Source organism: Podarcis muralis, chromosome 11 (assembly GCF_964188315.1).
Source record: "Podarcis muralis chromosome 11, rPodMur119.hap1.1, whole genome shotgun sequence".
NCBI classification, from domain to species: Eukaryota; Metazoa; Chordata; class Lepidosauria; order Squamata; family Lacertidae; genus Podarcis; species Podarcis muralis.
Genome location: NC_135665.1, coordinates 63,726,747 through 63,743,356, shown reverse-complemented (window position 1 = coordinate 63,743,356; position 16,610 = coordinate 63,726,747). Strand labels below are relative to the sequence as shown.

At 42.0% G+C, this 16,610-nt stretch overlaps 1 protein-coding gene across 3 annotated transcripts in view; it reads right to left on the bottom strand.

Moving 5' to 3' along the window:
* Positions 1-16,610, bottom strand: part of UBAP1 (ubiquitin associated protein 1) — a 44,886-nt gene extending 28,276 nt beyond the window's left edge. The window contains exons 1-3 of one of the 3 annotated variants that reach the window (XM_077936565.1): positions 16,420-16,610; positions 15,051-15,220; positions 3,022-3,062 (exon numbers count right to left, since the gene is read on the bottom strand). In XM_077936565.1, the coding sequence (XP_077792691.1) occupies positions 3,022-3,055 (34 nt within the window). In that variant the 5' untranslated portion in view covers positions 3,056-3,062; positions 15,051-15,220; positions 16,420-16,610. The remainder of the gene's footprint in view (positions 1-3,021; positions 3,063-15,050; positions 15,221-16,419) is intronic. The other 2 variants (XM_077936566.1, XM_028748490.2) reach the window with 2 other exon arrangements.

The following is a 16,610-nucleotide window of genomic DNA, read 5'->3' as shown; positions in this document are numbered from 1 at the left end:
CTAATGTTCCTATTCCAGTCTATCCCTATAATAAAAGGGTGCAGGATTTTCAAAGAATGGCAAAGGACAATTTCGAGGTTTATATGGCAGGGCAAAAAACCCAGGATTCAATTTAAATTACTAACAGATGTAAAGGAAAGGGGGGGCTTTGCCCTGCCAGACCTGAAATTATACTATGAGGCATCTTGCCTAAGTTGGTTAAAAGATTGGGTTAAATTGGAAAATACGGAGCTCCTCGATCTGGAGGGCTTCGATAACTACTTTGGATGGCATGCCTATTTATGGAAGAACAAAATGAAAGCACATAAGGGGTTTGGTAATCATATATTTAGAGGACCGCTAATCGAAGTGTGGGAAAGATATAAAAATGTGTTAGAACCGAAAACACCACACTGGTTATCACCCCTTGAAATAACAAGCATAAAAACGATCAATATGAGAAGCAACTGGGCAACATATAACCAGTTAGTTATCAAAGTGGATGGGAAATGGAGAACAAAACCTTATGAACAGATAAAAGAGTATGTTTACGATTGGCTTCATCACCAACAGATTAACCAGATGCTTAGCAGAGACATCAAGGAAAGAGGCTATGCGGACAATGACTCGAAATTTCAGACGGAAATAATAAATAATAAAGTGAAAAACATATCCAAGTTGTATAGGATGCTGCTAGACTGGAATTTAGCAGACGAGGAAGTTAAATCAGTGATGATCCGCTGGGCAAAAGATATAGGGCATAGTATACAATTCGAGGACTGGGAAAGATTATGGAGAGACGGGTTGAATTTTACGGCGTGTACTGTGATAAAGGAAAATGTCATGAAGATGGTTTACAGGTGGCACCTGACACCCATGAAACTTTCAAAGATGTATAAGGTGGATAATAAGTGCTGGAGGTGTAAAGATGCAGTGGGCTCCTTTTACCACATGTGGTGGGAGTGTGGAAGGGTAAAGCTGTTTTGGGAGAAGGTTTATACCGAATTAAAAAAGATACTAAAGTACACGTTTGTAAAGAAACCAGAAATTTTCTTATTAGGGATGCTAAGACAAGAAATAAAAAAGGAGGATCGCAGATTGGTATACTATGCGGTAACAGCAGCAAGGGTTTTAATAGCTCAGAGGTGGAAACAGCAGGAAATCCCAACAACGGAGGAGTGGAGATCTAAACTATCGGAGTATGCAGAACTCGATAAATTAACGGGGAAAATTAGATATATAAAAGACCAAGTGTTCATTAAGGATTGGGGAAAGTACGCAGATTATCTGGAAGGTATTAGTGATGGACAAATAACGCTAAAGGGATTTAAAGATGCACTGTGATAGACTACGGGTTATTGGGTAAGGAAAAGAGAGAACAAAATTGGAGACAATGACAATAACAATATAGAAGATGAAACGTGTAACTTTATTTATTGCTTCGAACGACTTGCGGCCAAGCTGAAGGAAGTCCTGAAAGAAACAGCTATGTTATAGGAGATTGTAAAAACAATAATTATGTGTACCTTTTACTTGTTTCTTTTGTTTTTTCTGTATGTTCTTTCTTTTTTGTGTTGTTGTCTTTGTTATATGTGTGTTATCTTTGTTTTTCTTTTTATGGAATAATCAATAAAAAAGAATTTAAAAAAAAAAAAGAGAGAAGCCTTTCGAGGAGCTGCCGTGTCCCCTGGAAACCCCCTTCCCAGCTCTGCCTCAGCCGCCGCCGCCTCAGTTGCCGCCGTCCCTCAGTCCCTCGCTCTGCTGCCTCCTCCCACCCCCAAAGCTTGGAGGTTCCCCAGCAAGGGGGAGGGAAAAAACTTTCACTTTTGTGCGTCCCTCCCGGCGTGACGCTGCGCGCTGACGTCACGGGGCGGGGCTTTAATGGTGGTGTGCCGCGAGATTTTTTTTCAGTAAACAGGTGTGCCGTTGCCCAAAAACATTTGGGAAACACTGGGATAGAAAACCACAACAAGGGCTATGTGTCTATGCAAAACCATCCCCCATCCCCCACCAAGTGGAGCACGGCATGTTTTTCTCCTCTGTCTTCCAACCTACTGCATTTTCTTCTTCCAGGTTAAGGCTGCCCATTAAAGGCTAGCCTAATTCCTTATCTGAAGATGGCTTATTTTTAGGTTGACCCCTGACTAGACGGAACCTACTATTGTCATCTCACTAGTCAAAAGGGAATGCTTTCCATTCAATACTACTATTTTGGGACCAGAGATCCTCACCACATCTCAGGTTACAGATCCCAACTCTGTTGTAAGTAGGGGTGACCCAGGAAAGGGCCTTGTTTGCTGTGGTGCCAAACCTCTGGAACTCACCCCCTGTGAAGCTGCATTGTCACAATCAGTTATCATTATCCCTGTTAAACTTTACTTTTCAAGATGCTTCATTCTGACTGATGGCTTTACTTAGCTTCACACTGCTATTCTATTTAATGCTGTATAAATCTATTTGCTGGCACAGTTTCATTTTCAACATTCTGTACACCACTTTGGGACACCGTGTACCTGAAAGTTGTGTGTAAATGCTTAAAAACAACAATGAAGCTAGCTCTTCCATGAATACCTTCAGAAATATTTCTTATCCAATTGCTAAGGTAAAGGTAAAGGGACCCCTGACCATTAGGTCCAGTCGCTAACGACTCTGGGGTTGCGGCGCTCGTTTCGCTTTATTGGCCAAGGGAGCTGGCATACAGCTTCCGGGTCATGTGGCCAGCATGACTAAGCCGCTTCTGGTGAACCAGAGCAGCGCACGGAAACGCTGTTTACCTTCCCGCTGGAGCGGTACCTATTTATTTACTTGCACTTCATGCTTTTGAACTGCTAGGTTGGCAGGAGCAGGGACCAAGCAAAGGGAGCTCACCCTGTCGCGGAGAATCGAACAGCCAACCTTCTGATTGGCAAGCCCTAAGCTCTGTGGTTTAACCCACAGCGCCACCTGCGTCCCTATCCAATTGCTTAGGAACACCCTAACCTATCTTTAGAAAGACAGCCTTCCCTTGCCACACCTGAAACAAAAGACACACATTTCACTTACCGTGAAAGTCGGACCTTGACTTCGGAGCAGCCATTTAGAATCTGAAAGACATTTTGAAACAGCATTAGTGACCTTGCATCTTCACACCTCCAACACATACTCTCCATCCAGTGGAGTCATCCCGTAAATATTAGTTCAGCTTTTTTAATGTGACAGGTAACACAACCTTCTTTATCAACAGAGCTCCCTGTGTTCTACACCCTTGAGAACTGGCACAAAAATTTAGATCCTACTTATCATCGTTTTTGTTTTTTTTAAAAAGGGTTATGAGAATCAGAAACAAAATTGAGGAGAGGGCCTTATGTGGGCAGGGAGGGGGGAATGTGCCTCCTTTGGCCACTCAGTTTTGTTAAACAACTTGCCACTGTGACTGCTCAGATTGCTATTACTCCATTCCTCTCTAAACTCTGCACCAAAAATATTGTGATCCCAATTATGGTATGTGTGCATGCATGTTAGCACAACTCTTAGTATGCAATCAGGAAATTCACAGCTTCTCCAGCAAAAATGACTGCAAGAAACCATGAAGTGTCAGTTTATCAAGACCCCCCCCATCTATACCCAACAGCCCTTTCCCCTGCACAACCTCTACGCCATAAACTGTCAAATGTCAGTATCAATTATCAGCAAAGCAAGGGTCTGTCTGTTGCCCCTTCATCAATCTAACGTCCAAGGGTATACAAACGTACTAGTTCCACAACACAGCTTACAGCAGGCAGACAGAAGGAAACTTCAAGCCTAAAGGCTTCGCTTACAGTATGATCAAAATCTGCAAGTCTGGATGCTGCTGATCTAATCTTACAGATGTGCTGGGTATTCCAAAAGTGTTTCCACACATGCACATCTGTGTAACCCAAGGCCTGGCCTTACCTGGAGGAGATCCTGTTGCAACAAAACTGCTCCTATTCTTTACCAGCAACAGAAAACCTGAGGTGGTGGCACTTGATTATAGGCAATCCAAGGTACCGTATTCTGAAGAGTATTTTTGACATGGACACAGCAACACCCCCCCCCCCCCAATTACTTGAGGCATAAATAAATCAAAGGATGAGTTAAGTCCCTGACATTACTGGGGCATGACACAGGCTAGAACTGAACAGGGATTATGAAAAAGGAGTCTCTCCGTCAAAAAAATGAAGGTTTTGGGGATATGAACAAAGCACAACCACTTGGCTTCAGCCGAAATAAAAATGTGAAGTCATGTGAAATTATCACTGTATTGAAATCTGTGTCAGAGCAATGACACAGCATTCCTTTGGGCATTTTGTTTTCTGTGTATTATCGCAAAGAAGAATATACTCTTTAGTTTTTATCCTGCTGTATCCCGAGTGACAAAAATGTAAACTCAAAAGACATTCACTTTTATGCAAAGAAATTTTAATGCTATAAGCTGCCCTCTGATCTTTGGATGAAGGGTGGTATATAAATTTAATAAATATAAATTAAAATAAATCCACAGTGGACATGAAGATTAAAAACCCTGATAAACCCCAAACATATCTACATACAGTACTCTCTCTTGCATAAAGGACTCAACAGATTCAAGTTTGAAACAGAGGTATGTCCGCACCTATTCTTATACAGTGATTCAACAGGAGGCTCCTCTGAAATTAGGCAGTTCTGAATGAATCAGGACAGGGTGGGGAGCAAGTTTCCCCATTTCCCCCAAATTGCACTGCTTATAAACCGGATCCAATTTAGCATGGACTTGGACTATAGAATACCTTTCATTGATTGTCATTCAAGTGAGAGCAAAAACTGCAAAAAAATTAACAGGGGCAATTAGAGTAAGATCTATTATTTGATTATTGATGTAAACCTCCAAAATGTATTTTGTATACATATTCTGTACTATTCCAGTACATTTTTTTTTTTTAATTTTACTGCTATGGCTAGTAGCTGATGCAAATAAAGATTGTTCTGATCTGATCTTTCATTGACTGTACCTGTTATTCCACACTATTGTCATAACAGCTGTACTTCATAGACCACAGACCTTAAGGTTGAGGGGGAGAAATGTTTCTTAAAAGGAGTTTGGAAGAGACACACTGATATATCTGTTGTGACAAGTGGTGCAACTATCCATGTATATAAAAATGGAGTGCTTGCAAATCTTTCTATCTCTGTCACATGGAACATAATGCTGTTGGAGAGAAGCAACTTTTGTGAAGCATTTCCTAAGGATGCAAAATCCCTCACCATTACTCTTAGGACCCTGATTCAAAACAGCGTTTTTTGACAGCCAGCGTGGTCTAGAAAGAACAGCAGCCTTCCTCAATCTGCAGCTCTCCAGATCAGGGGTCAGCAACCTCAGACCTTGTGGGGGGCCAGACTATATTTTGGGGGAAAATATGAATGAATTCCTATGCCCCACAAATAACCCAGAGATGCATTTTAAATAAAAGCAAACATTCTACTCATGTAAAAACACGCTGATTCTTGGACTGTCTGCAAGCTGGATTGAGAAGGCGATTGGGCCACATCTGGCCCCCGGGCCTTAGGTTGCCTACCCCTACTCCAGATGTTTTAGACTACAATGTGACTTCAGCATGCCTGAAGTAGATTTGTTAGGACTTAAAAGCAGGTCAAGCCCTGATTTAAAAGCCCTTCCTCTGCCATGAGCTCATTGCGTCATCATGGGAAAGCCCAGTTCTGTACATGGGAGTAAACTGGCTTCATCTCATAAAGATAAACCTAATGAAAATGAACCATATAATTTTAATGAATAGATCAGGGGTGGCCAACCTGGTGGTACTTCTACTGAAGACTTGGGTCAACAAAGATAAATCAAAAGTAGCTTTATTGTATGAAAAAGAGCATTAAACCTAATAAGGAGAAGCCTTCTTCTGAGCCTTTTCTCACTTGCCACTACTGTATCTTTCTGTAACTCTTCTCCCAGTTGCATTCTTCTAGCATAGTTCCAATACAGTGGTACCTTGGGTTAAGAACTTAATTCATTCTGGAGGTCCGTTCTTAACCTGAAACTGTTCTTAACCTGAGGTACCACTTCAGCTAATGGGGCCTCCTGCAGCCGCCGCGCGATATCTGTTCTCATCCTGAAGCAAAGTTCTTAACCCGAGGTACTATTTCTGAGTTAGCGGAGTCTGTAACCTGAAGCATCTGTAACCCGAGGTACCACTGTACTTGGTTTCCTGGTCAAAGTGGACCTAAATGGCTGAAAGAGATCTTCGGGAGAAATGAAGCAGATAGAGAGTGGCTTTTAACCTGCAATCTGTCTGCAACGTCTCTTTCCCCCAACCCCGCTTTGTATGCTGGAAGCAAATTCAGGGAGAGGAATCCTGCAGTTGTTGAAGTTCTCATTTTGCCCTTAAGTACCACCTCTATATCTCTCCCTGCTCACATGCAGGCCCAAATAGGTTTGCCTCATATTTCTCTCGCACATTAAATCGAGCATTTAATTTTCAGCTTCTCTGTTATACGTTTAACCTGTAATTGGATTTCGTTCAGGGAACATTAAGTCATACATTTTTATTGTCTTCATGCAACTATGCAATTCCATACTAATTACCATCTTTCACCTTCAGCCTCAATGAGGTGTATATAATAAGCCAGCCTTTATCTTTCATACTATAGCAGCTTTTGCAAATCAGTAAGAATTAAGCAGACAACACACATCATCACAAGCTAATGCACGGTTCTCTTAAATTAACCAGCCCTCTTTCCCTCAGTATTTCAATGGAAACACAAATCAGATGCAAACAATTTACAAAATGGAGCTGAGTAGGGATAGGATCCTGGATATCACACTTTTAATAGTTGGGCGAAGGCACATTTCATCCACCAATAAGCAACAGTAACCCACCTAGAGGGAGATATCAGGAGACACAAATGCTATGTGAGATCTGTGGCTTTCATGCCCGACTTGTAAGCTTTATAGAGGCATGACAGCTGGGTAACTGATGTTGTAAAAAATATAATGCAGGACCAGATAAACATTGGGCCTCAACACATAGGGCTCTTTTATTATTGCTATACAAAGTAATTTGCATAAGCCTTTTTTCAAAAAGGCCGAACAAAAGATGTGGGCATCATGCGGATGGTCATTTTGACAGCCAAAATGATGCCAATTAGTGCATGCCAAAATTTTCCCTGTTTTTGCATGCCACCTCCTTCCCATCCCCGTCCACTGAACATTTCCAATCTGACTGAATCGCCCAGTGTGCCATAGCCAAGGCTGCTCACTTCATAAAATAAATCCCATGCTTCATGGCCACGTGCAGACAACTGGAGTTCTTGGAGAACCAAAGGGTGTGCTGTTCCAGCCACTCTTAAATTTGCTCCACAGGAAATTTGTGACCAGAATAAGAAAAAACACTGCGGCACAGCTGCCTCTCACATAGTGGATAAGCCCCCAAAGTTCTCAGTAGTGATATAATAACAGTATTTCCCTTAAGGCTGAGTAACCAAGTACGACATTTGGCTAAGTGGATTTCTACTCCTAAATAAATGAAGGGTGCAAGGCAAAGAACTTGGCATCAGGTTACCTAAATGACTTTGACCCCTATATCGTCAGATGGGGCACTGCTGAGAATACCATATGCCTCAGGGGTGCACTTGGTTGGCACTATAAGCTGGGATTTTATTGTTGCAGCTCCAGGCCTCTGGAATCAGTTACCAGCCAAAATTAGTCCAGCACCTAGCATCTTGATGTTTAGGCAGCTACTGAAGACATTTTGGTTTAAGAAGCCCTTCCCAGAAATGTGGCTCAGTCATTTAATGAAATATTAATTCTATAATTGTAATCAATGGTTTTTATTGTTTTAAAAATCTAAATTACTTGAAGTTTATCTTATTGTACACTGTTTCAATAGCTTTGGCTGTGAAGCAGTTTATAAATCTGTTAAATAAAAAACAATTCTCCTGTTGGACAAATATAATAATATCCACAATTTACTGGAATGGTCAGTACAGGGACGTCCAACTCCCAAGAGAATGTGATCTACTCACAGAATAAAAAACTGGCAGTGATCTACCCCGGGATTCAGGTGGATGTTGTTGACCTTTTTTTTAGGGAAGAAAGTCGAAGTTGTTGACCTTTTTTGGGATTCTGGTCAAAGTTGTTGAGCTTTACTTAGGGAGGTATTTTGACCTTTTTGAGGAGGTTCAGGTCAAAGTTGTTGCTGTCTGCTAGTGACTGCAAGCATACCCAACCAAGATCGACAAAAATCTGGAACAGAAAATTTAGGATGAGAAGTAACCACACATGAACAGCAAAGGCTTCTCTCTCTCTTTTTTAAGGCAGCTGGAATTTTGATTTGCAATAAAGGCACAATGAACCCTGCTGTGGTCTTCTTGTGTTGCCCTTGTAACAAAGAGTTACATTAAAAGGTACTTCGCACTTAAGACTATTCCAAGAGAGTCTGCAATAATATCCATCTTCTCATTCATCCAAAGATTTTCCAGATCATTAAAAGGTAGTTTTGCCCATTCATACAAATTACTCATAGGATGGTGTTGAACAGAAAGGATGTTCGCCTATCAATCCACTGCCTTCTCTCTGTACACAAAGAACATTTGTGCCTTTCTCCTCCCCCCCAAAGAACAAGGGTCAGGGGACCATGCAGCCTTCATCCAGGCTGATTTTCTGGCAACTGAAGCAAGTCCAATTTTTAACACAGCATAGCTACAGGGTAGAACAGTCTTCTACCATAATAAGTAACTGCTGTCTGTCATTGGGTCAGTAACTCATTCTCAAAGTATGTGCAAGATTATTACCTTGAGAAAACACACACACACACACACACACACACGGGCTACACCCAAAGGGTCATGACCTAAATGGCACAAAACAATAATCCATGTAGGAAAGAATCAAGCTCAGCTGGCAGCATAAGCTGAAACTGATCCCACAACCAGTGTTGAAAACTCCAATATATAAGCTAGGCACCCTATGGCTCCTTGAACCAAGGTTACAGTCGCCAAAATGGAATGTCTAGTCGACATTTTGATGGACTGACTAGTGGTGTGAGGTGAGAATATTCTCTGCTAGAAAATTCTCTGGAGAATGTTCTCCACAAACTGTAAATTCTAATGTAAGAACCAGTTTTACAACCCACATTAAAAAAATCTAGTAAATAATAAGTCAAGCTGTGACATTGCCAGTGTAAGTAATGAGTAATGATTTTTTTTTGATCCAGTTACATTACTGAGCATTGTCTCATTCACCATTGGCAGTTCTGAAATGTGAACTACAGAAAACATATTTCTTTTTTTTAGTTTTAAAAATGCTATTCATTTAATTTGATGAACATTTGGATTCAGATGTATTTCAACTATATGTAATAGCCTTTTTTTCTATTTTGGTGTGATTTTATTCTTATCGATTCTATACCCTTGGACATACAGTGTGATTTTTTTTTACAGAGTCGCTTTAATGCTTTATACACTTAAATTACCTAGGCCTATACAATTATGTGTAACAGCATGTGAGGTGGCCTTGATTTAAACAGTTGACGTTTCTATATTTTTATTTAATGCCAGTAACTGGTTTTTGCTGTGCCATTCAATGGTAAAAGGTGCCATTTACCAGAAATTGACATACTGAAATATATGATCATATAATAATTTATTTAATGTTAACAGCTTCTTTTTTATATGTATTCATATAGTTTTATCAAGCTGTGTTTTAGTCACCAAAACAGTTATTAAGTGTTAGAGCTATTACAAGCACAAGATAGCCTATTACTGAATTTACTTGTATCAAACCTTCACTGCATTGCCCCATTGAATAAAAGTATCTGTACAGTTTTTGGTTGCCATCTGAACAAGTTTACCCATGAATAAACATGTATATTAACTAATTATATCGTTTTCAATGCATTAAAATGAATATTCTCCTATTTTAAAGGAAAATCTCTAATATTCTCATTAATATTCTCCAAAAGATTATTCTCGAGAATTTAACATCACTAGGACTGACTGTGATCAATTATCAGTTAAACATCTGGAGTCATTCTACATCAAATCAACGCAAAAAACAAGGGTTTCGCCACCCACCGTCTCGGATTTTGATGAAACATGGTGTTCACCCTTCCCTTATGGTTGAAAGAAACCCCCTTAAATTTTTCCACTCTATCTCAAATGGTTTTAATTTTATAGCACTTCAAAGTTTCGTGAAATCTGTGTTTCTGTCCCTCTTGAGATCCTTGGCCTTGTGTGCATTTTATATTTTTCCTCTATAACCAATGATCAGATCTCTTTGAAATTTTACACAGAGCTCAATAACATGATGAGGATTTGAGGAAAAAATACACCAGCACTCAAAAGATTTTATAAATGCCTAAAGAAATGTATAAATGTAGTTTATGTAGTTTTTTGGTGGAAAAATGAGGTTTAGAAATGAGGTTTAGAAAACCTAAATTTTCAGTGTGAGGGCACGATGGAATCAAATGTTTTTGATGGTGAAAATTATTGCAAAGACACGCTCTTTCTCAACAAAGAATAAAATTTATAAAATATCACGCGGGAAGCAGCCCACGGAGGCTGTTTAGCTGGCCCATGAGCTGCCCCTGACCCAAGCTGCCCGCTCGGTGAGTCCCCGCGCGCTGCACTAAACCGGTGCAGTGCGGCACAGGAACTCTCTTCCACGGCTCCGGAAATCGCTTCTGCGCAGGCGCAATTTTGAGCATCTGGGCATGTGCAGAAGTGATTTCCAGTGCAGCAGACATGCACAGACCTGATTTCCAGCGTCGCACTGCGCCGGTCTGGCCCATGGAGGATCTCCGGGGGAGTGATCCGGTCCATGCCCGGTAAGCCTTGCCGACCCCTGGCCAAAGGTGAAAATGATTCCACAAACCGTTCCCAATAGTGGCACTGGGTACTTCAACTGGAGATGCAACAAGCAAAGAGTCAAAGTCCCTCCAAAGTCAAGCGACTTTATCCTCAATATGTGTAGGGTGGGTGTGGCGAATGCCTCCTAGGTGGGTCATAAGGAAAGGGTTAAAAGGAGGGTGGTGTGATTGGCCAGTGGAATCTGATAGGAGGAGTTAGGGTTAGAGGGGGAGTTGTGTGAAAGTCAGTTGAGAGTTGGGGGTTAGAGAAGGAAGAGGGAGGAATAGCCTGTGGGTTGGTCGAGTTGTGTGGTGAGAGAGTGAGAGGAATTATTAGATGGAGTCAGATAGATAGATAGTTGGGATAATCAGTTTGAAGTTGTTAGGAACGAATAGGACAGTTAAGGAACTAAGAATAAGGAACTGCCAAGAAAAATTAACTGAAACCATAAGCTTGTTCATGCCGATAAAATAAACTTGATTATTTGTTAATGTTAACAACTGTCTGGACTGTCAAACGTCCGGGGGCCCTGTGTCATCGCCACAGTGGGTTTTCATGGGGCTTTAGAGGGCCCTCCCCCACACGGGGAGCCAGTAACTTCCAAACTATCCAAGATAACTCCACTGGCCTGCTACTAGAGAACATAATGCGAACTGCAAAATGAACCTTTTGGCAGCCCACACTGCCACATAGCAGGCACTATTATTTGTTCTTACCAGTGTTTGGTTGACTTCAGAGCGAGACTTGCGCCGTTTAACAATCATTTAATCAATGTGTTTTTTTCTGTACCAGGTCAAGGATTTAACATCGACAAGAACACATTTTTACATCTCTGCTTCTAATGCCCTGCTGTATGTCTATGCAACTTAATACTGCGTACATGGACAATTGGAAAGGCCCTAGGGTATCACGGAGATTGACACCTCCAACTCTCAACACGTTTGAATTAAGTGAGCTGTACTGAACACCAATAGACCTTACTTTCAGGTCAACAATGTTAGGATTGAAAATGTTCAGAGTCCTTTTAATTCCTAAACATCTTTCAAAGTAAGTATCATCCCACAGAAGAACACTGAGAGCATTTTCCCTATCTGAAAACCTCAGTCGAAATGTTTCTTTTAAAAGCTGTCACAAGACAGCACACATGTTAACATCTGAAGTTAAAGAACACTCATGATTCAGATTATTTTTTGCTTGCTATTTATTATGCCAGCCTTAGGATGGAAGCCAAAATACTCGGCATTCCCCTAACTTTCTACAGAAGATTAAATTGCAACAGCATTGCAAGCAGTGTACATTGCTCAGTTTGCAAGAATCTTATGTTTGCATAAAATTGGGTGATGTTCAACTCAGTCATACTCGGAACAGACGCAGGGAAATCAACGGACTTGTCTACTCTAGGTGTGACTTAGCTGGAATCACCAAGTGTGTTTTGTCCCCCTTTATCTGCATGGCTAACTTCTAGAAATGTAAAGTGAAAAGTTATTCAGGCCATGAATTAATTCTTGCTGCACACATTATCATCAAGTCTAAGTGCTACCTTAGTTTTAAGAGAAGATTCATTTCTCCAACTTTACTCAGGGCTTGATATTAGCAGGGAGCCAGGCACATTTTGCACCAAAATATTCACCATTTGTGAGCACTTCAAAAACTCTGGGTGCCATTTTTGGAACCTGGCTGACACTCAAGGATTACTGAAATTGTATGAGATTTGAAACCGCAAAGTATATGTTAGGGATAGACAATATGTTAAAGGAGTTTAACAATAAAGAGTAGAGTGTTTTGAAAACTGAAGTACGTTACCAATGACACTTTTGTGTCAATGCAAAAGTGAATTGCATATTAACTCATGCTTATCAAAATAATAAATAAAATGTGTTGCAGACCCCCACAGTGGGGACTAGATTTCCTGTTTTGGCACCCACAACCCAGGTGCCAGAAGCCATTTGGCTCCTAGCTTTTCTATCCCAGTTTCTAACACTGACTTTACTATGCTCCAAATAACCATAGTTTGGAAAGCTAGTGTGTTCTAGTGTTCCCAGTGTTGGGCTAGGATTCAGAGCACCAAGTTCAAAACACTATTCAGCCTTGCAGCTCACTGTGGGACCTTAAGCAAGTCACTTCTTGCCTAATCTACCTCAGAGTTGTTGGGAGGATAAAGTGGAGAGAGCAAGTACCATGTAAGTCAGCATGAGGTCCTCTGGTAAGAGATGGAATGTAACAGCAATAATCAATCAATTAAATATACTGTAGATATATAGCCTGTTAAGATTGTATGTTAATTGTGCCAAACAAAGTCCCATTCATCATCACCTCTGCTAATTTTTTAAAAGGTTATGTCTGAAGGACTGGCAAGGAACCCATGAGAAGACAACACGCCAAATGAAGTAACTGTGACTCAGTAAGAGGAAGTTGCACTGCACACTAATTAACGGTGTCATCACCTACAGAGTTCCCCACCTCAGGCAAACTCAAAAATTGAAATAAAAGAATACAGCCTATTATAGCCAATCAGAGCACAGCATTCCTCACCTGAATTCTCTTGTCTTTTAATTTTAAATCTTGCTCTTCTTTGAGGGAGCTCACAATAGCACACATGCCCCCCAAAGGTTATGCTCACAACAGCTATGCGAGGTAGGTATGGCTGAGAGAGTATGACTTGCCCAGGTCCTCTCAATGAGCTCAGGGCAGAACAAGGATTTGAAACTGGGTTTCCCAAGTTCTAGCCCAACACTTAAACCAGTACACTGTTTCACTGATAATGGGCATTGATTAGAAAAGGTATTTACTTCCGCTGGGATCCATGTCCCTTACAGTATGTGTGTGTTTTGAGCTGACTGGAATCCACCCCAGGCCAGAAAAAGGCCTTTCTGTGCAGCCCTTCCCAGTCAGAACACCTAGTAAACACAACTGACAAAAGTACCTACAGAGAACAGTGAAAGCATTATTCTACTCCAAAGACAGGACGGAAGGCTTTCGGGATGAAAGCCTGCAACAGTGTATTGAGAAAGGTGGTGACCTATGTTCCCAATTTTGAAGCGTGTGGAAAATAGCAGTACTGTATTAGTTACAGCACAATCCCATGCCTGTTTTACATGGAGACCTCATGTTAAACTGGGCTTATTCCCACGCATGTAATAAAACTGTGCTACTAGGCTCTACTCAAGATATAAGGAGATCATTGGAGGATCAAAGTTGGGGGATATCACATACAAAATGAAGTCTCCCATTCTTCAAACCTTTCATAAATATTTTCTGAGACAGGAGCAAGGTTTCCAATAAATAATGTGACCCAAGAGATTTTTCACATGGGAAGCTACTCCACATGGGATGTTTGAGAAAAGGACTCCACATTAAAATGACAGAATGCTTATATACTTTGGGATCTTACCAGTCAAAAATGAGGTGTTTTTTTTCTCAAGACACACAAGCTCTGTAAGTCCAACACCAACCAAGTTAGGTAGTGATACCCCTCCACCCTTTCAAACAGTCAGAAGCATATCCTGTTAAATAAATACACATATATGCTTTGAACAAACCAGCCAAAAATTTATTACCTGTCAAATGATGCAGTTCCTCACTTCAGGAGAAATGTACATTTTGAAATACTGATACTCTGCATTAAACAGTGACAGTGCTGTGTTCCACACAGTCAAGTCAATTCAGCCATTAAACTCAGCAAAGGGAAGGAGCGAGACCTGAACTCTCTACCTCAAGTAAATGTAGTTGGGCTCAAACACTGGTCTAAGGCTCTAAGCTATTTTGAAGGAGGCAGGATATATATGACAAATATATCTCCATAAAATAAACATCTCCTCTGTTGGGCAGCCTTAGTCACCTGCTCTACAGTCTGCTCTGAGAACGGTAATCTCTACAATATCCTTACAAAGTACACCCTCATTATCTCCCTCAAAATGCAAGTCAGAGGACAATGAGTTGTTTCCTTTAAACTACTTATCAAGAACCAACAAGGGTGAGATTTCAGAACAGGGAACTTCTGTTGCTATTTGCATTGCAGCAGCCAAGGACTCACATTTAAACAGAGCTTACACTGTTCAAAGCACTCAAAACACACTATCTTTTCCAGAACTGGAATATGCTAGTCACCAAGATGAGTCTGAGAAATCACCAGTTTGCTTCTATCCCTCTGCCACAAACACACAAGGGCACCTTAGGGAAGCAACTGTCACTCAAGTTGTTCCAACTCACACAACCAAGAGCTGGTAGGTCCTGCTTACCTTAAGGACTGCTCTAATCACAGCAGGATAGTGCAACATGAAGGCCTCTGACTAATCAGGAGCATTTCATTCCTTACAACAGCCCTGTGAAGTCGATTGAATCCTACAATTCCCATCCGTCAGCCAAAGGAGCATGAGTCACCTATTGCTATTCAAGAAGGAATGCCAGCCTGGACGGAACAGAACACAAATGCATACAACTTTGCTTTGGCCTTGAAAAACTGATCCCTCCAGTGATCGACTTTTCACCCCACCGTCCCCACACACTCCTTAACTGGCCTCTTTCCTATTCCTATTGTATGGGTGGGGGGAATTGTTGGTTTGTTATGTTCTTCTTTCTATTATGCCTTTTGTGTCCTCATCTTGTATTTCTATGTTGTGAACCGCCCTGAGACCTACAGATGAAGAGCAGTATACAAGTACAATAACAAACAAAATTCTGTGACCACTGTTGCCAGGAGAGGACCCAGTCTCTCCCTCTTTAGCCAACAGGAGGCCAGAAAGGCGGGACATAAACACACACACGCAATATATATACACATATACATATACACAGACACACACAGTGCTTTTTTCTGGGAGGCCGCAGAGGTACGCATAACTCTAAGTATTGTGTGAATCTATGTACTTTTGTCAATTTACTGTATTTATTTTTAGCAATCTGAACTAGGAAATGGTGATTTCCTTGAGTCAAAATGAGAATACCCCCTCATTCATATATATATATATATATATATATATATATATATATATCACACACATACACAGTACAGGGAAGAACTGTGTGTGTGTATGTGTATATATATATATATATATATATGCGTGTGTGTGTATATATAAAATATGTGTGTGTGTTTATATATCTGTGTGTATCTGTGTGTGTGTGTGTGCGTGTGTACATATATATATTATCTAAATCTACACCTACATAGTTAGCTAGAGGCACTTAGCGTCAGTGAGGGCCACCTGAGGATGACAAGCCGGGCCGCGAGGGTGGAGCTGGGGCCACAGGCGTTCAGACCCCCGGGGCGGGGAGGGAGGGGGCAGGGATCTTGATGTCGGCCAGAACTCGAACTCGGGACCTTCCAGGCCAGGAGGGCTCTCGCGACCACCGAGAAGGGGGACGGAGAAGCGAAGCCCCCGAGTCCCTGTCAGGGATGGAGGTTCGCCCGAGGGGCGCCGCGAAGGCAGCCTGGGCTCATCCCCACCTGCGGGGGTCTCTCCCTTCCCCAACCCCGCCCGCCCCAGCGCGCCTGCGCAGAAGGACGCGCGCGCGCACACCCCTCAGCGGTGAGGAGAGAGGCGCGTCGCCCCACCGACACTCGCCCCCTACCTGAGGGGCGACCTCCGCCGCCTCCGGCCTACTCACCCCGGATAACGGCTGCTGCGGCTGCTACTCGTACTCGTCACGCTCGCCCCGCGGCTCTGCCAGCTACAAGTCCCCGCCGGCCGCGGCCACCACGACGACGAAGACGAGCCGCCTCCCCTCTCCGTACCCGCCTCGGCAACAGCGCGACGCCATCTTGTCTCCCCGCCCAACGCGCACGCGCACAGGCCCCC